At 50.8% G+C, this 18,958-nt stretch overlaps 1 protein-coding gene across 1 annotated transcript; it reads right to left on the bottom strand.

Annotated features, from left to right (window-relative positions):
- Positions 1 to 8,089: 8,089 nt before the first annotated feature.
- On the bottom strand, positions 8,090 to 15,343 carry LOC117802446. Its single transcript, XM_034661697.1, has 4 exons — positions 15,148 to 15,343; positions 11,426 to 11,645; positions 9,654 to 9,883; positions 8,090 to 8,208 (listed from the first exon to the last, which is right to left on the bottom strand). The coding sequence occupies exons 1-4, from the start codon at positions 15,239 to 15,241 to the stop codon at positions 8,090 to 8,092; spliced, it is 663 nt and encodes a 220-aa protein (XP_034517588.1). The 5' UTR covers positions 15,242 to 15,343.
- Positions 15,344 to 18,958: the final 3,615 nt, after the last annotated feature.

Genomic DNA, 18,958 nt, shown 5'->3' with positions numbered 1-18,958 from the left:
CTCAGGGCGTGATCCCGGCGTTATGGGATCGAACCCCACATCAGGCTCATTCGCTATGAGCCTGCCTCTTCCTCTCCCACTCCCCCTGCTTGTGTTCCCTCTCTCACTGGCTGTCTCTCTCTGTCAAATGAATAAATAAATAAAATCTTTAAAAAAAATTGTTATAAAGGACTATTATAAAAGAGGCAGTAAGGAATAGAGCTTAATATAAAAGAGGCAGAAACAGTTGGGGGGCGCCTGGGTGGCTCAGATAGTTAAGTAGGTCTGCCTTCAGCTCAGGTCATGATCTCCAGGTCCTGGGATCGAGCCCCACATTGGGATCCTAGCTCAGCAGGGAGACTGCTTCTCCCTCTCCCCCGGCCTCTCCCCTTGCTTGTGCTCTCTCTGTCTCTCTGTCTCTCTGTCTCTCTCTCAAATGAATAAATAAAATCTTTTAAAAGAAAAAGAAAGGAAGAAAGAGAGAAAGAAAGAAAGAAAGGAAGGAAGGAAGGAAAGAAAGAAAGAAAGAAGAAAAAGAAAGGAAGAAAGAGAAAAGAAAGGAAGGAAGGAAGGAAGGAAGGAAAGAAAGAAAAAGAAAGAAAGAAAGAAAGAAAGAAAACTGTGGGAAATGAGTTCAAGGCAGGTCGCAGTGAATGTTTAGGGATGAACAGTGGTTCTCAAAGTGTCATCAAGGACCACCCACGTCAACATCACTTTGGGTACTGATTTCCAGCATGCAGATTCCAAGGTCTCTTCCTACATTTCCTTAGGAAATTTCCTTAGGAGACTGTGTGCAGCTCTCTCCAGACAGCAATACTCTGGCTCTATCATGAACCTCTCTTCACCTTTCCTCCTCACGCCCCACACACAAATCACATTTTTTTCATCACCAGCATAGCCAGGGACCTATCCAAAAGAGATTCCTAGATTGCAAACCCAGAAATCCATGTGTTTCTCATTTCTTTTTGCTGGAAAAAAAAATAGTGACTGATGACCCATGAATATGTCAAGCTGGGCATGGTGTCTTACTTACACAGGTGCAGGGATCCATCCGGTCCAGCAGTGAAGGTCACCCCAATGCCCGTGGACCCGCATGGTCCCTCTAATATCAGATTCCCCTGAATCTTGGGGCTAATTCTGTTAACCCAGTACCTTTTACAAATAAGTACATGGTGAAAATTTAAGTAAACAATATTCACGAATGTTACAATATGTGTGGTATTTTCTATCACGAAACGATCCTGGTACACAGACATTATTCACTTAAATAATCAATCACTGTCAACAAATTACAGGATGCAGAGAATGAAATTAACAAAATGAGCTATGGATATAAAATTCATTTGAAATTCAATTTAGTGACAACATTAGCTTTCAATTAGTCTGCCCAACTGTTTGAACATCTTCCTTTTGCACAGATTTTTAAAAAAAAATAAATGTAATTAACCTTTTTACTGTTCAATCGCTGTTGGGTGCCACAACATCGTTATTACATGGCTTCTGTTATCTGGGAGTGAAATAATTAAATGATGACTTGGGGTGAAGTCATCAGGGCAGTGCTGGGGCTGTTTCTGGAGCTTCTACTCATGACTGAGGGGCAGGGGGTGGAAAGGTCGAGCGGGGGGTGGAGGGGGAGTGCCTCTGCGCACCTGATACTGTTGGCATCGTCTCTGGATGCTCAGAGAAAACTTCTCAGGACCTGTCTCACTCCAGATTCCTCATTCACAGTTCCACACGCAGAGGTTTGCCTTCTGGTTTCCTGCCAGATTCCCCTGAAAACTCAGCTCCTTCCTCCCGTACCTGCTTCCATGGTTCTAGGACACTTTTTTTCCAGTCTCTCCAGCTGGAGAGCTGGAGTCCCCTCAGCTCCCACGGGCCGTGAGTCATGTCACCCTGTCCAGACTTTCCAATGGTACCTGCCTCTCTCTCTCTCTCTCTCACCGTCTGTGCCTGTGGCTGCGACAAGCTGACTGGGTCCTCTTCTCCACGCACTTCTTGTACCCCTGCATTGCTACGTCCTTGCCTTTACCCCAACCACCCACCTTGTACGCTTCGACCAAGCTTTAACAGACCACTCCCAGACTCAAGACCCTGCCACGGCTCCCCTCTGCCCACACAGTCCAGCCCAAGCCTCCCGGCCGCCCGTCCTGGCCATCTTTCACTGCCTGCCCCGGCCTGGGGGGCACAGCCTCACCCACTTCCCCTGCCACTGCTGCCTGCCTGGACCCACGCTGCCCTTTAAAAATTGGCCTCCTGGGGGTGCCTGGGTGGCTCAGCCGGTGAAGTGTCTGACTCTTGATCTCAGTTCAGGTCTTGATCTCAGGGTGGAGAGTTCACGCCCCCAAAATAGATAAGAAATAAAATTGAGCTCCCGCTTGCCTCCAAACATGCCCTATAGTTTCCTGCCCTTACACCTTTGTTCATGCCAGCTGCTCCGTCTAGAAAAAACAAAAACAAAATACCCCCCCCAAAAAAACAAAAAATAGTCCTTTCCACTTGTCTCCTACTAAAATCCTTCTTGCCAAGGCCAGCCCGAACCCTGTACTTGCTGTTCAGCCTTCCCTGCTGCACCCCAGACTCTGGAGATCTGTCTCCATCAAACAGCTCACATGCCTACTGTCTGGAACATTCCTTCGGATCCTTCATAACATGCTTTGTGATTTTGCTCTGTGCTCTCGGCTGAATAGTACATTCTTTGAAAGCAGGGACATGCCTGTGGTCCCCACGTTTTGCGGACCATCTTGCTTAATGGGTGAAGCTGTTTCTAAGCCTCTCGTCCTCCCTTCACAAGGGGCTGGAGTGAAAAAAGTCACATCCAGATATTAGGAAACCTCTGTTTTTTAGCAGCCTAGGAGCAGAATTCTCCTGGAATCTGTGGAGAAGCTCCATGAATTCCTGGGATTCTCCAAGAATCCTGAAAGCACTGGCAAGATGCTAACCTTGTCCCTTCTCAGGTCTGAGGACAGCTCAGCTCTGGGCTATAGCTCCCATCCCTTCCCTTCTGAAAGCCAACCCATTTCTCTATTAGCTGCCTACCGTCCACTGAGCTGCCATTTTGTGCCAGGAGCTGTCTCAGGGGCCCTATGTATTTGATCTCATTTAATTCCCATAGCAACCCTATGAAGAAAGGTTGCTCCCATTTTACAGAAGGGAAGTCTGAGGCTGGGAGAACTTAGCCATCACGGCTGGTAAGCAGAGCTGGGTTAGAAAGCAAGCTGAGTCCAAACCCCCCTTCCAACCGCCAGCCCAACCTCACAGTTCTGAAACCCCATCTCCTCTGAGAAGCTCCCCCACCAAGCCGCGCAGATCATGAGATTGCCCCAGTTATCCCTCACTTGTTTCTTTACATCCTATTTAAAATGACGGCATCAGGTACCCCTCCTGATGTAGACGGTTAGGAGACGTGTGGATTTGGTGATCACCATGCCTCATTCCCCGTGAGCTGACCCAGCATCTGGGCTGGAACTGGGTTGTCTCCCTTCAAGGACACCAAATCACAGTCTGGGTGGGTTTTCTGTGGCCACTGAAACTACCTTTTCCTCCCACCCACTTACTCTTTAGAATATTCTTTGACATAACTGCCAGCAAGGCAGGCTCCACCCAAGCCCTTTTTTGGACTGAAGTTTTGACTTAACATGTGTGGGGTGTCTTGGTAAAGGACTGTGTTTTCCCTGTGCCTGTCCTCGTCCATAAAATGAAGACAACATTCCCTACTTCACTATTGGGGTATAAATAAAAGAAAGTATGTCAAACACCTAGCATGATATCTCACATAATGAGGGCTTCCTACAAAGTATGCCTTCTTTCAGATCCCAGTACATAACCCAGGGCACAACTGTTGGAGGGAGAGTCAAGTCTGAATAATGACCATATCTCAGGCAGGGCTGGCTGGACCTCTAGCGAGCAGGACCAGACCCCTACCTCAGCTTTTCGCCTGGGCTCCCAATGCTCTCACCCTCATCTGGCCCTCTGTAGCCCTTCATCTGCCCCAACCTCGCAAGAGCCCTTCCTGGGGAGGCAGAGAAATGGGGGGGACGCAAGAATAGACTCCCCACCAGCAGCTCCAAGGACACAGAGCCCTCCCAGTCCAGCCCCTGCGCCTCTCCCCAGCTCATCCCTCACACGTATCTATCTTCTTACTCCAATACAAACAACTTTGTGCTGTGCAGGGACATGGAACCGTTCATCGGAGGGGTGTTGGGGCCAAGGAGCTTTTTAAAAGATGGAGGTATGACTTTATACACGTACTGATGGAAATGATCAAATAGAAGGATTGGCGGAAGAAAGAACCTTCTACGGAGTCTGGTTTTGCCGTTTTATCTGACCTCCTTCATCCCCCTGTAAATTTTAGGTCAAAGTTCTCTGTCTCATGTCAGTGACTCCTTTATGCTCAATAGTCAGCATGGAATTTGGATTCAAATCCTGCTGCTTCCACTTATTGGCTGGTTGGCCTCCCCAGAACATTTCCTTATTTCTAAAATGGAAAGAATCATAATATTCCCTTCTTGAATTTGGTGTGACGGTGAAAGGAGCACAGTTTGGCCTGGAGCAGCATTTAGTAAGAGCTCAGAAATGGCCATCATGGTTGTTAACATCCTTTTACCAAAGAGTTTCTCCCAAGTCTTCCCAAGTTGCACCGAGCCCCCGCTTGGGGGCAAGCATTTCTTCGGCATCAGCCATGGTCCAGAATGCCAGACCCAGAGATCTGACGCTGTGGTTGTGCGTGCCTGGAGAGAGAGCTAAAGACAAAGACGGGTCTGGAGTTCCAGTCTCGTTTTACACACCTATCCAGCTGTTCCCGCCTCATAAACACTGATCTCCTCGAAGTTTGAGACTTCAGCTTGCAGCGGTCAGGGAAGCACAAGCAACGCTCTCAGGCTTTTCTTTGCAACAGCTCTGTTTCAAACTCCAGAATCACCAGGGGCCCACTCTAAGTTTTCCTCGACCCCCGGCTCATTCACTGCGAAGCAGGAGCACGGAGTGTGTAAGAGCTTGCTGAGCTCTCTATGGGAGCGCCCCCGAACTGTCGAGAACAGTGACATTGACCTCTGCCACACGTTGGCATCAGCGGGGAAGACCCCCCTCCCCAGAATTCTGATTGACCGGCAGGGGTCAGGGCGGAGGGAATTTTGGAAAGTCCCTAGGCGATTCCACTGTGCCACAAAGGTACAAACCCCCAGAATAAGAGGAATAGTCCTAAGTGGGACTATCCGTCCTAACCCATGTCTCATCAGACTACGCCAGCCCTTAACCGGGGTCAGGACACCAGCTCGTCCAGTCACCTCTTCAAGCATCATTGCTTCTAATGCTATGGCCAGGGCCCTCTGCCTGCCCTTCTGGGTGAGGCTCCCCCCTCTAACAACCCCAGGCCCGGTACTTAACCCTTCGGGGCATGTTTCACTCTGTGCATCGCTTTTCTTCTCCACACCTGGCAATTTCTTGAGGGTAAAGACTGGGTCTTCCTTTCTCACCCCCCCCCCAGCGTCTGAGGTGTTGGAGTGGGGGGCTGCATGCCTGCATGTGACGGAATGAGTGACTGAACACCGAAGAGCGGGAACCCAAGCTCAAAAGGGAGGCAGCGGAACCGAGAGCGTGGGGTCAGGAGAGGGAAGGTTTCCGCCCAGATGCCAGCGCTGCTTCTCAGTGGCCATGCTGCTTTAGGCAGGAACTCAGGCTCCCTGACCTCAGGCTCCCTGACCTCCACTTTCCTTCTATGAGACATGACGATAGTAAGGTCCTGATCGTGTTATGGCAAGAAGTAAACGATAGAAGCCATTTAATGCGCTTTGCCCAGTGCCTGGAACTAGTAAATGCCCAATAAATGTTAGGCTCTTCTTAGAACAGGTGGGGGCCAGTATTTGAGCCTTCATGGGCCTTCGGACGCTGTCCTCATTCCCTAAGCCCTCTTGAACCTGGGTTTCCTTAGCCCTGGAAAGGAGACCGTTCCTGGGACAGCTGCGTGAGCACCTGGGCCTTCCATGTGTCAGGCAGGGAGGCAGCTCCCCCACCCCCATCCCGGCCCTGGGGGGGTGCCCCGAGGTGAGCAGTTGCTTTGCCTTTTAACACCCCCCCACACACACACTGCTTTGTGTTGATTGCTGGGCAGGTGGGGGCAGCTGCCGTGACCGTGACCGTGACCGTGACCAGGGCCGCATCTGCTGAGGCCTGTCAGTCTCCTGTCGGATTCACCCTGAGGACAGACAGGGCTCCTGCTGTTGGGGGGGGGGGGCTCGCGGCAACCTCTGGAGCAGCTCCGCAAGCTGCCGTCTGGCTTCTTCCTCCTGAGTTCCCTGTGTGCTTGGCCAGGGCCAGGGACCAGGCACCGAGGTGTCTTCCCCCAGATCAGATCGAGTTACAGAGCACATTCTCTGGCCCCACCTTGAAGAACATCAAAGCCTGGAGTCAAAGCAGCCTGCCTGGGCGTGAGCGGGCAGCTGCCTACTTGGTATGATTCCAGGGTCGCTGGAAAAATCCCTCCAGCCTCAAATATTTTCCTGCTACAAGGCTGAAACGCCACCATTAGGCACCCAAGCTTCTGATTTGGAGCAGCGGTTCTCAAAGTGTGGTTCCCCCCACCACCCCTGCAGCAGCAGCCCCTGGGAACTCATTAGAAATGCAAATTCTCAGGCCCCTCCCCAGACCTCCTGGATCAGAATGGGGGGTGGGGTGGGGAAAAGAGTATCCAGGTTTAACAGGCCCTGCTGGTGATTCCGATGCCCTGGTAACTGCACGGAAAGGAGGATGTCACCCAGAAGGATAAAACACACGCGTGTGATAGTTCTGATGTATGGCTCAGCTCGATGGGCTGGGAGGAGGTTGGGACAGGGACAGGGAGTGGGGAGGGAAGGTCCTGCTTGGCTAGCGCGGCCAGACAAACCTGGCACAAACTCTTAGGTCTGCCTTTTAGTGGTGTGGCCCTGGGCAAATAATTTAATCTCGTCAACTTTCATTTGTACGTTGTAAACTTCGGACTGTACAACCAATTCAAAGGACCGAAAATGAAACAAGATCTAGAAAGTACTTGGCAGTAATAGGTGCTTAATGGATGCTAAGATCCTCTCCCCAACCCACCCCCACCTTACAGAGAAGAAGTCTGGGTCCAACACCCTGGCAGGGAAGAGGGCTTAGGATTTGCGAGTCCCACAGGCACAGACCAGGAAAGGAAGATGCTGGAAGAGGCTGGGAGGCCAAGACAGAGGAGAGAAGCAGAACCTAGAAGGAGGAGCAAGCCTCAAACTCCACCCTTCCGCTTGCCTCTGGCGAGCCAGCCTTCCCACCATCCTTCCCAGAGGCAGGGCGGGGCTGAATATGCTTACCCTCCCTCTGCGTCGTTCACGCCTCTTCCCCACCCCCCCACCTCCAGCCCTGCAGCACTTACAGGCCCAAAGGCTTCCTCCGGGGAGATGACTGGGGGAAATCCAGAGTTGGCAAGCTTTCCTGTAACGCTGGGTCCCTGGAGTTAAGGCGAGAGCCGGCAGCTGATGCAGAAGAGATCTGCCTCTTGCCCAGACATGGCCAGAGTCTGCCCAGGAGCCGAAAGACAGCGGCTGAGCGCCCCCCACGAGAAGCAGAGGCAGCCCCACAGCGGCCTGCTTCCCTTTCTTTTAAGGCGTCTGATGAGAGAGCCCACGAAGATCTCAGTCTCACTAGGCAGGCTCCCATGATGTGCTTCTGGGGTAATGACGCCCTGATTTTCCTAGCGCCCCACTGCCAGGAAGCCTAGAGTCAATGCTTCATCATTACTGTAGGGACTTACCCCTGTGAGAATTCACCTCCCCATTAAGCGATGTTCTGGGCTTGGGCTACTCCGTCGGAATTCAAACCCCAGCTCTACCATTGGTTAGTCGTTACATTCTGGGCTACATATTTAACCTCTTCAAGCCTCACTTTCTGCCTTTGCGAAATAGGGACAGTGATTATTTCTATATATCACGATGATATATATGTAATATATGTATTATACATATACCTATTATTTAAGGGTTAAAAATACACAGTGCTGTTTGGTTTCTTTATGAACACATCTCTTTAAAGCTTCAGGAAGAACAGAGGACAGGGACTGAAGGGAACGGCTGAGATCAGGGATGGCTAGCAGGTGTCCAGCAGGATGCTAACTTGGGTGGTCTGGCAGGCGCCCCCAGAACGCTGCACTGTCAGGGTTGGGAAGGAGTCCAAGGGCAACTCCAGCCTCGATGGAGTACATGACCGAGTGGAAACGTCTGCTCCGACCTGGGCAGGGGGCCTGGGAGCAGGTGCAACCCACATTTGCCATCTCTGATCTAGTTGCCTCCCCCTGAAGGCCAAAGCCAAGCGGTTGACTCTGGTAATTGCCGGAAGTAGAATTATAGAGGCCATTACCCCAGAACTTCAAAGGCTCCCACGGAAAGAGTGGCTTAGCCTCTTAATTGAGCACTGTCTCCCAGGGTCCCTTTAGAACGTTGGCGCTGTCCCCTGTCCCAAGGTACCTCCCGCTGATTTTCATGGTCAGCGTCCTTGATGTGGACCCTCAGGGAGAGGGGAGGAGTCTGTCTCAGCAGTGGCCCTAGACAGGCGTTTGGTGTGCCCCCAAGATCCTGAAGCCGATTTCCTTGTGGTGGGGGTGGGGTGGGAAGGGGGGGTACTAGGAGGGTGGGGAGGACCCAGAGGAACCAAGCAGCCCAGGGGAAGCTAAACTCCAGCCTCTTGGCTACTTGGGGGATCAATTCTGGCTTCTCTGCCTGTTTCCCAGCTAGAGGCCTGCGGGGCGCCTAGGTGTTTACATTATTAATCAGCCCCATCCTTTCTTCTTCCTAATCATCTCCTCTTTCTCTGCAACAGGGAAACGCTTTGAAAAGCAGGCAGCGGGGAGTCTCTGTGCAGAGTGTTTAATGGGAGGCAGTAGGATTAACTAACTAGAATTTAAATAAAAACTTGAAACAAAACAAAAACAAAATAAAATAATTTTTAAAGGCAAAATAAATAAACAAATAAATATATTAATACTCATTAAAAAAAATAACTCCAGGCAGCAGGACTGGCTCACTGGTCCCTTAGGACAGCAGGCACCATGCCTAGGGCCCACGGGACTCTCGGGGGCCATGAAAAGGTTTTTAGTTTGTTACAAAATCAAGGGGAAAAAAATGAACATTATAATAATGAATATAGGATAATGAATCCTGCTGGGATTTTGTTTGTCTTCATACCAATGCAGTCATAAAATATCATTTTTAATATTACTTTATGGCGGAAGGGGTCCATGAAAGCAAAAATGCCTAGGGCCCAGGGAAATCATAACGCAGCCCTGAGCACGGGATATGGAAGAGATTTGAATGGGAACTAGAGACAAAGCCAGGCCCCTCCTTGGACCCTGTTGAGCCTGTGACATTGAGCAAGTCCTACATTTTCTGGTTCAGTGTCCAGCAAGTGCAGGAGAGAAGCCAGGGCTTCTCTTCCTCCCTGCCTCTCAGCGCCTCTCTGAGTAGCGTGAGCAGTGTGGAAGTGTGGAAACATGCACTAGGTGTTTTACAGGTCCGAGTGCTCACTACCCAGACTGAAAGGGGAGACGTGCATGCTCCAGGAATGGAAGGCCCCAGAGGACGGGTGAATTTTTCCAGGACACCCTAACATCCACCAGCCGGTCTCCATCTGTCCCTTTCCTGGGCAAAAATAAGTTAGGAAGAGGCTGGATGAGTTACCTGGGCCTTTGATGGGTTGTGGGGGATGCAGAGAAACAGCCGCCTTGGGAGAACCACGCCACTCTGGCCAGAGTGCTGAGCTGGCTTCTAGAGTAACCCAGGGGAGCGGGGGAGATGGAGCCGGAGGAGGGAGGGTCTCCAGGCAGGTGAGGCATGGCCAATCCGCAGACCTGGGGGCGGGGGTGTCCTGCTCCGTGGGGCTCCTAAGCAGAGATGAAGATCTGAAGCCCCTGCAAATTGAGTGGACTTTTCAAAAACAGGCTATGGGAGAGTTAGGGGAGAGGAAAAGCGGAGTGTTTGATGAGGGTCCGCTGTTCTGGGATGTGATACAACCCGCTCCTTCCCTGCAAGGAGTCCCCATAATATCAGCATTTCTCACCCCAGCTCTGGAGTTGAGTTGAATATTTTGGTGATACCAGTAAGTGCCAAACAAATCCAGTGTGTGCGCGGGTAACCCACCTGCCTCCCTGCCTTCTTGTTCTTCACTCCTTTCTCCTTCCCTCCTGGGTCCCCTCTATTTCCCTTTTCCTTTCTTCTCCCCTCCCCACTTCCCCCTTTCCCCTTCCCCACTGGCCTCTGCTCCTGCCCCTTCTCCTTTTTCCTCCGTTTCCCCTCCCCTCCCCACTCCAGAAAGAGGGAAGCATGCCCATCAGAGGTCTCCCACCTGTGTGGGCCGCAAGCAGGAGATCTGAATTCTCCCCTAGAGCAGCGGCACCCACCTTCCTCCTGATGAGTGGAACTCTAAATGGCTCCGTCTGACTAGGAAAGGAAGCTAACCCAAGTTTAGTCAGTGCCATTACTAATTTAAATGCCCTTTCTCTCCTTTTCCTCAAGCACCTTGGAAAAAATGGACTGGGGGTGGGGAAATGGAAGCAGGGCTTTCTGAGGTCGGACAGCTGGACCTCACCCTGCCAGCCAGCCAGGTGGGGTCTGCAGCCTGGGGGGCCCAGCAAAGGCCAAGCCTTCACCTGCAGGGACAAACCAAGACCCCAGCCTGGCCTCCAGAAGGAAACCCCTTCCTGCTACTCTGCTCACCCTCTGGGGAGAAAAAAAGGGGGAGCTTAGAGGCACAGGAAGTGCAGACTCTCCCTAGGGCTGTTTGGGGGTGGGGGTGGGAGAGGCTGGGCAAAAAAGTGTGCTGGCAGGGGCCTCACCCCTGAGCCCTCCCCACACCCACACCAGGCTTTTCTCTCACAGTTTCAAAGCTGCTGTAATTAAGGATCAAAGAAATGTACATTCATATTATCAAAGGCCATTTCAAAAACTTATCAGATGGGCAAAATAGTAAAAGCTGTTGAAGACTCTGCCTACTACACAAGCCTTCTCAGACCCTACCGGAAAGAATTCTGGAGACACGATTTGAAGATATGTACCCCCAAATATATTCTTTAATCTGGAGGTTCCACTCCTAAGAATCTATCTTAGGAAAACCAGGGATGTCACAAAGAATTACTCACAAAAGCTTGGTCCATTGCAATTTTTATTATAGTAGTGAACAATTTGGGACTTAGAGGCACAAGGAGCTGAATTGTGGTACATTTATTCCATGAAATTCTGCACAGCCGTTAATAAATGATTACAGACATGGATTTACCCTCATGGAAATGTTCATGATAAACTGTTTAAATGAAAAAGTTGTTTTCTGAACAGTACGAATGTTATGATCCTACCCTTTCAAGAAAAAAATATCTTTATAAGTGTATTAGTTATCTATTGCTGCGGAACAAATTACCCCCCAGATTTTGTGCCTTAAGGCAACAAATGTTTATTACCTCACAGTTTCTGTGAGCTGGGAATTCGGAAGTGGCTTCTGGCTCCTAGCTGTGGCTTTGGTCACCAGTAGTGTTGACGAGGCTAGAGGATTGCTTCCAAGATGACTCCTTCGTGGGGCCATTAGCAGGAGGACTCCGCTTCTCCCCACACGCGCCTCTTCATAGGACAGCTGGAGTGTCCTCATGACATGGCAGTTGGCTTCCCCCAGAGCAAGTGATCCTGGAGAACAGGACAAAGATCACAATGTCTTTCATGACCTGAAGTCACGCTTTGTCACCTCTGCAACATTCCTTTGATTCTGCAAATCTGCCCTATTCCATGTGGGAGGGGACTACACGGGAGGCATGAATCCTAGGAGGCAGGGTTCATTGGGGGTCCTCTTGGAGGCTGTCAGCCACGATGTACCACACTGAGCGTACACACGTAAGAAGAGACAAGGTGTCTGCTCTCCCCGAGATCACTTTGTAGGGGAGAGGGGGAAGGGAGAGACCCTATACAATGACCAGGGAGTGAAGGGACGCATGGGGGAGTTGGTGTCAGAGAAGTAGGCAGGGCAGACCAAGAAGACCCTTGTAGGCCATGTAAGGGGTTTAGATATTTTATTCCAAGTGTGATACAAAGCTACTGGACGGTTTTCAGCAGATAAATGAAATGAGCTGATTCATATTTTTACAAGACCACTCTGGCTTGGTGAGGGAATGAACCCAGGGGCAAGAGTGGGAACAGAGGGACCCAGGAAGCATTTGGAAGGGTAGTGTTGTGGTGGCTTGGACGATGGTACAAGTGACCCCATGGAGCAGAGGGTCAAGGGGATCGAGGAGGGTTGGGGAGTGGGACTGGGAGGGGCAGGGGCGGGGGCAGGGAGATGGAACCCGCTGTCACCGGGGGAGGGAACCAGAGATGAACAGGGGAAGGAAGTGAGTGGGGGTGGTTGTGGGTTGAATTACGACCCCCAGAGGTTCCATCAAGTCCTAACCCCTAGGACCTGTGACTGACCTTATGTAGAAATAGGGTTTTTGCAGATGTAATGAAGATGAAGTGATGCTGGAGTAGGGTGGGCTCTTTTTTTTTTTTTTAAGATTTTATTTATTTATTCGACAGAGATAGAGACAGCCAGCGAGAGAGGGAACACAAGCAGGGGGAGTGGGAGAGGAAGAAGCAGGCTCATAGCGGAGGAGCCTGATGTGGGGCTCGATCCCACAACGCCGGGATCACGCCCTGAGCCGAAGGCAGACGCTTAACCGCTGTGCCACCCAGGCTCTTAATCCAGAGGGAGAAGAGACTGAGACACACAGGGGGAAAGGCCTCATGAGGACAGCGGTAGGAATCGAAGAGTTGCAGCTGCGAGCTGAGGAACAGGAAGGATTGCCAGCCACCCCCAGAAACTAGGTGGAGGCTAAGAAGGATTCCCACCCACAGGCTTCAGAGGGAACATGGCCAACACCTTGATTTGGGGTTTCTAGTCTCCAGAACCGTGAGACAATACATTTCCATTGTTTTAAGTCTCCTGGTTTGTGGTGCTTTGTTACAACGGCTCTAGGAAACGAATACAGTGGTCAAAGAGAGGATATTTATTTTATTTTATTTCATTTTTTAAAAGATGTTATTTTTAAGGAATCTACACCCAACGTGGGGCTCAAACCTACAACTCCCGAGACCATGAGTTGCACACTCGACTGACTGAGCCAGCCAGGTAGGTGCCCCAAGGAGGGGATTTTTTTTTTATGATTTATTTATTTATTTTAGAGGTGAGGGAAGGCAGAGGGAGAGAAGAGGGAATCCTCAGGCAGATTCCCCACTAAGCATGGAGCCCTTATGCGATGCAGGGCTGGATCTCACAACCCTGAGATCATGCCCTGAGCCAAAATCAAGAGTCGGATGCCCAACTGACTGAGCCCTCCAGGGGCCCCCCAAGGAGGGGATTTTTAAACAGAGGAGATTTTAGAGCAAGTCTGTGTGCCACTGGGAATGATCCAGGACATGAGACCCCGAGGATGCAAGGGAGCTGGTGTAAGGGTGATGAGGTCACTCGGAGGAGAGAGGGGATGGCATCCAGTGCCTTTGGTTTTTGACACGCACAAGCCCTCTTCCATCACGATAGGTATAAAGGCCAGGGCATGCACAGATGGAGGGAAGTGCGAAGCCTGGTGGCCGCAAGATAAGAGGGCTTCTATTCTCAAAGAACCATGAGATGAGAAGTGTGGGGAAGTAAATTGACTACAGAAATATAGCAGGATTTCATTTGGATAGAAAAAAGTTGGGAAGAACGTATCTCAGCATCTCAATAGTGGGTATGATTAAATTCCATTGGGGTGACTTTTCTTCTTTCTTCTTTTTCTAATGCATAATGCCTGATTTTCTGCCAATGAACCTAGATTAAGTATCCAATGAAAATCGTTTTTCAAGTTGAAAAAAATGTGTATGTCCCGGAGCTGAGCCTCCAGCATCAGCCAACTGTTAATGGTGCACCTTGGAGGTCGGAGAGGGGTGCAAGGGGGAGGCTGTGGGGCTTTTGGGGTGATAGGAGATGGTTGGAATCAAGGAGAAGCCCCAGGCGCAGACAGCTTCAAACAACAGGCATCAGGCTTTGGATAAACACCAGGAACAAAAGCATCACCATTAGGCAAGAGCTTTTGTGCAGAGCCCGGAGGGATGGGGAGACAGCCCAATTCCTTCCTTGAAGGATCCCGCTGTTGTTCCTGGAGGCTCTGGACAGGCACACATCGGTCAAGGACCCCCTCTCTGGTGGGGAATAGTGTGCTTTCTGAGTTAGAAGAGATCCACATGCCCATGGAAGCACCATGAAGTCATAGAATTTCAGAGCTGGAAGGAACACTTGGGGGGTCTTGAGATTTGCAAAGTGGGGAACTTGAACAACCTCCTTCAGAACTGGCAGAACCCAGGACCCTGCTGTTATGAAAAAGCCCCCAGGTGGTTCTGTGGCCAGTGGAGTTTGGGAACTACTGCTCCAGTCTGTCTGTTATTCAGTTGAGGGACAGCTGTGGTCTGAGAAGGGGCACAGCCCCTGTCTCTCCTCAGTCAGGTCTTTCCACCACCCGGCAGCCCCCCTCTTTCCTCCCGCTCTTCCTCCCCAGTGCGTTTCTGCTCTTCTGTGTCCCGCTCATCCTTTGGGGCCCGGCTGGTCACCCTTCCATCACCAACATTCTAGAACAACTGACCTCCCCTTCCCCGAGCTCCCGCAGCCCCAACTGTCTGCCAGGCAGAATCCACCCAGGGATGACAGCTTTGGGGACTTCAGTCTTTTCTCCACAACGGAATGTGCCCACCCCATGAGGACAAGCATTATTTTTCTTTTCTTCCCCCGCCCCTGTGCCTGGCAGAGTGTTGGGCACATAGTAAGGGGGTGGGAGGCAGAGAGAACAGAATAGTGGACTAGCCCCCAGGAGACCACACCCACTGTGGGACAGCCAGTCACTCCAGCTCTGTGCCTCGCTTTCATCATCAGCAAAATGTGCCAAGGGAATGAGGTCAGTGGTTTGCCAACCCAGAATTTTTTAAGGCAGCGGAACCCTTTCATGCAGTAGGAATCAGCCCTCTAATGTCGAAACCAAATGACAGAGAGGTGCTGGGCTGAAGCAGGGGAGGGGCGCTCCGCCTCCCTCTTCTTCCTGGGTGCGTGATTTGAAACCCCATTCAAGAACTCCTGGCTGACCCCTTACCCTGCTAATGCCCACATGCCAAGTGTCTCCTAAATACTCACGATCGGCCAATCTGTTTGATTTCCGCCAGCCCTTTCCTGCCGCCACGTTGAAATGTTCTGTTCCATGGCCCTCCGCCCGGCAGTGTCTGGACATTCCATTCCATTCTGCGCCTTGCACACAGGACTGCCCAGCTGGACAGCTGGAGTGCTGCACTGTCCCTCGTGGGGAGGGAGGCCTCAGCGTCTGGGCACGGCTGATAAGTTTTCATCATATTTAACATGAGACTCGGGGTTCCCTGGGGAGGAGGAAGCTGCTTGGAGATCCCCGCCTTGTAAGCTGCCCGATGAGTGGCTGCTTTTCTCTAAGCTCCTCGGATAAAAACTGTCAAGGGAGATTTCTTAGCTGAAATCTTTCACTCTCCGAAGCTGTGGTCCAGACACTCCCACACTCTCCCGGCCACTCTGACATCCTTTCTTCCCAGGCAAGGATCTCACTTGCCGGCTGTGGGCCCTCAGGGAAATTTCCTCCCACTTGGAGTCTTGGCACCATCCTCTGTAAAACGGGACATCAGCGCCTACCTTGCCAGGTTGATACTCAGCCTGTGAGCTTCGGTAAAAGTATTCCAGTTGTTAGAATGTTCGAGTGCATCCATCAGGGTTGGTGAAGAGCCACTCCCCTAAGCCTCTGGATTTCCGTCAGCCTCTAACATTCTAGCCACCCGCTTCTGGGAGCCCCAGACATCCGCAGACCCGGCGGCCTGAGGGTCACATTCCAGCCAGCGGGAGCCTGCAGACAGGCTTCCAGAACCGTGGCCGGGGTCCGTTCTTACAGGCCGGTGTCAGGCCTTGCTGGTTGTTAAATATTTTAGCATTACCCTGGGCTGTGCGGATATAAGATAATGGAGGCACAGCACCCAGCACATTCGTTCCTGGGACTCCAGAGAAATGGTAATTTTCGTAATCCTCAGACTTCACAGCACTGAGCCTCCCAAGCCCAGCCAAGGCGTACCCTCTTTCACGCGCCCACACCCCCCCTGGATTCCTCTGTGGAGAACTGACACATTGAGGTTGGTGCCTGGCTAATGTATTGCTCTTACATATTCTTGGGTCTCCATGTGGTTTTATGACTATTTCCTTTGTGGGCTGATGTCAGATCAGATAAGGTAAAAAGAGGTGAACCCGTGTTGTAAGAGTAAAGGGGTACAGGAGGGGCTGTTCCTCACCTTCAGTCTACAGTGGCACCTGCCCAGGGCTGCAGCGCCCCTCACAATGTATGTGGCAGCCAAAGCTGGATGGCCCACTTCGCAGACACTCACCCCAAGGGCTGGAAGAGTCCATCTGACTCGTGGAGCCCTGTGGGCCAAGCCCACACTTAGAGGCACGATATCGCATGTTTCTTGGTACTGGTTGAATGGTGGCCCCCAAAAGTTTATTGTGTGACTCCATCTGTTAGACTATCAACACCACCGGGGCGGGGATCTTTGCCTTTCTCATTCACTGATGTATGCCAGGGCCTACAAGAGTGCCAGGCACATGGTGGATACTCGATAAATATGTTTTGCTTGAGTGAAATTGTTTCAATACTTTCTGTGCTAGCAGAAAGGGGGAAAGGCACAATGCAGAACACACACCCACCGCCACCCCCACCCAAGCGTATAAACTAGAAGCTGCAAACATGATATCCACTCCCGTCCCAGCAGCCAGAATTAATCACACGGTTGTCCTATCTGACTGCAAAGGAGGCTGGGAAATGTAGTCTTTATTCTGGGTGCTCTACGATCAGCTCCATTCAGCCAATCTTGTACTAAAGGAAAAAGGAGAGAATGGTTTTTGGAAGACAAGCTAGCAGTCTCAACTCAAAATGTTGGCTGAGTAGACGTCACACATTTCTAATGAGCCCCTGGGTGGTTCCAATGGAGGGAGACAGGAGCCCTGGAAAGAAAGCCACATCAATTTCACTAGGTGTCCAAGACAAGATTCAGAGAAAGAATATCCTATTCAGCAGATGTTCCATTTTCCAGGCGAGAAAACTGACACCAAGAGGCGAAGTGACAAAGTGACTTGCCCATGGACTCCTAACAGGAGACAAGCCTAGTGGGCCTCGCTCCCATCTCGCCATGCCACTTCATCTCCTGAGAGATGGAGCCGGTGACAAGGGCGATGCTTTCAGCCAGGATTCTCAGTGGGAGGACTTGCAGCACCAGCGATATCCAGGAACATGTTACAAAGGCAAATTATCAGGCCCCACGCCGGTGGGGCGGGGGGGCACAGTACTCCCTGGTTTTGACAGTTCTCCACGCAATGCTGATGCAGCATGAGGTCTGCTTTAGGCAGGGGCATGATCTCTAACTGGGCCATTTGCAGAACTCAGAGCCTCCTTAAATAGCCTGTCCTGCTCTGAGACCATGTAGGGGCCCAGCAAGAAGTGGGCCACCAAGCAGAGCAGACCTGAGGCCTCAGGGAGCTGACTTCTTGTGGATGGGGTGGTTTCTGAGGACCCAGGGAGGCCCACAGCTCAGGCTCAGGACCTGGTGGTGCTTCAGGCAGGCATTCTGGTCAGGGACCAGCAGCATCTCCGCACCCGCTCTGACTCCAGGGGTGACCTGGGCTGTCCAAAGATGTGGGCTTCATTTTCTGCCAGTTTCTACAAACCAACTCATTTTCTCTTTGGGCATAGTCTGACCATTTTCACAGCACCTTTTTATTTTCTGTTTCTTTTCTTCTTTGTCTTTACAAAAAAATGTATCTGAAGGACAGAAACCGCCACTCTGTCCTTTTTCACAAATATTAGCAGACTAGAAATTAGAGATCCAGGGGGAAGGTGGCTTCCATTTTGGGGGCTCCTTGGCAATTCCAATCATTGGAATTTCCTCTACCCCTCCAACTGCAGGAAGCCCTCAACTGACTCTCATCCCAAAGATCCTTGCTCTAGGCCCTGGGAAACACATGCCATCTGTCTCCCTTAGCCTTGGCTCTGTCACTAACTCATTGCATGACCTTGGACCCCTCACCTAATCCCACTAATTCTTAGTTTCCCCAATTGTTAAAGAGGGAGCTCACTTTGTGTTTCTTAGCATTGACTATGGAAACTCCACACATTGGGACAGCAGACCACAAAAGGGGCACCACTCACCTGCCACCTGGTGACAGCATACCTACTGTAGATAAATTACCCAGGAAATACAATATCCTGAGAAACCCAACCCACAAATAACAGAAGAACCCCCAATTTAAAGAAAATAGAATTCTTAGGAAGGTTTGGCTAACACTTAATTTGTCCCTGTCCTAATGATTTTAGGAAACCAGGTGAAAAAAAGAATCTCTTCCAAGAACAGGCAGACAGGCTCAAGTGCTGAATGCTTAGCTCGCTAGGACCCACTCATCCATTCCCTGGTCCATTCATTTATTTTAGACCTCCTCTTTTTCCAAACATTATTTGAGGCAGATGTAACAAAGTGAAAAGCTATTACTTTGTTACTGTAGGATATACAATACCTTTTACTGTGTTTAATGAGAGAAGAAGGCACAGCCGAGGGAAAAGAAGAAGAAAAAGAAGCTCGGATAACTCACAAGCAACTAAGAGGAAAAGAAGAAAAAAACATCCTCATCCAGCAAAGTCCCACTTGCTGGGCAAACTACCCTTTCTATTTTCCTTTGGCTCTGTTCTCAAAGGCCTCTGCTGAGCAGTATCGATTGGGGAACTGGGCCACGGTCCCCCTGCCAGGCAGAATTCATCAAGGCTGCTCCAGTACTCACGGGAGCTGGTTTTCTGGCCCTGATGGAGTGGGATGCCAGCAGGATCCCAGCAGGATCTTTGCAGGAGCCAGTTTGGGCCTAAGTGTGCCCCTAGGAGAGGGAGAACTGAAGTCAG

This window comes from Ailuropoda melanoleuca, chromosome 5 (assembly GCF_002007445.2).
Source record: "Ailuropoda melanoleuca isolate Jingjing chromosome 5, ASM200744v2, whole genome shotgun sequence".
Lineage (NCBI taxonomy): Eukaryota > Metazoa > Chordata > Mammalia > Carnivora > Ursidae > Ailuropoda > Ailuropoda melanoleuca.
This window is presented reverse-complemented; position numbering and strand designations above follow the sequence as displayed.

What these genes read in the sequence shown, in the direction of transcription:
- LOC117802446 (XM_034661697.1), bottom strand. Translation starts at nt 15,241, where the DNA reads ATGTCCAGACACTGCCGGGCGGAGGGCCATGGAACAGAACATTTCAAC. An exon ending in ATCAAACAGATTGGCCGATC is followed by an intron (nt 11,646 to 15,147) that starts GTGAGTATTTAG and finishes CCTGTTCTCCAG; the next exon opens with GATCACTTGCTCTGGGGGAA. An exon ending in ACAACCCATCAAAGGCCCAG is followed by an intron (nt 8,209 to 9,653) that starts GTAACTCATCCA and finishes CCCCCTGCCCAG; the next exon opens with GTCGGAGCAGACGTTTCCAC.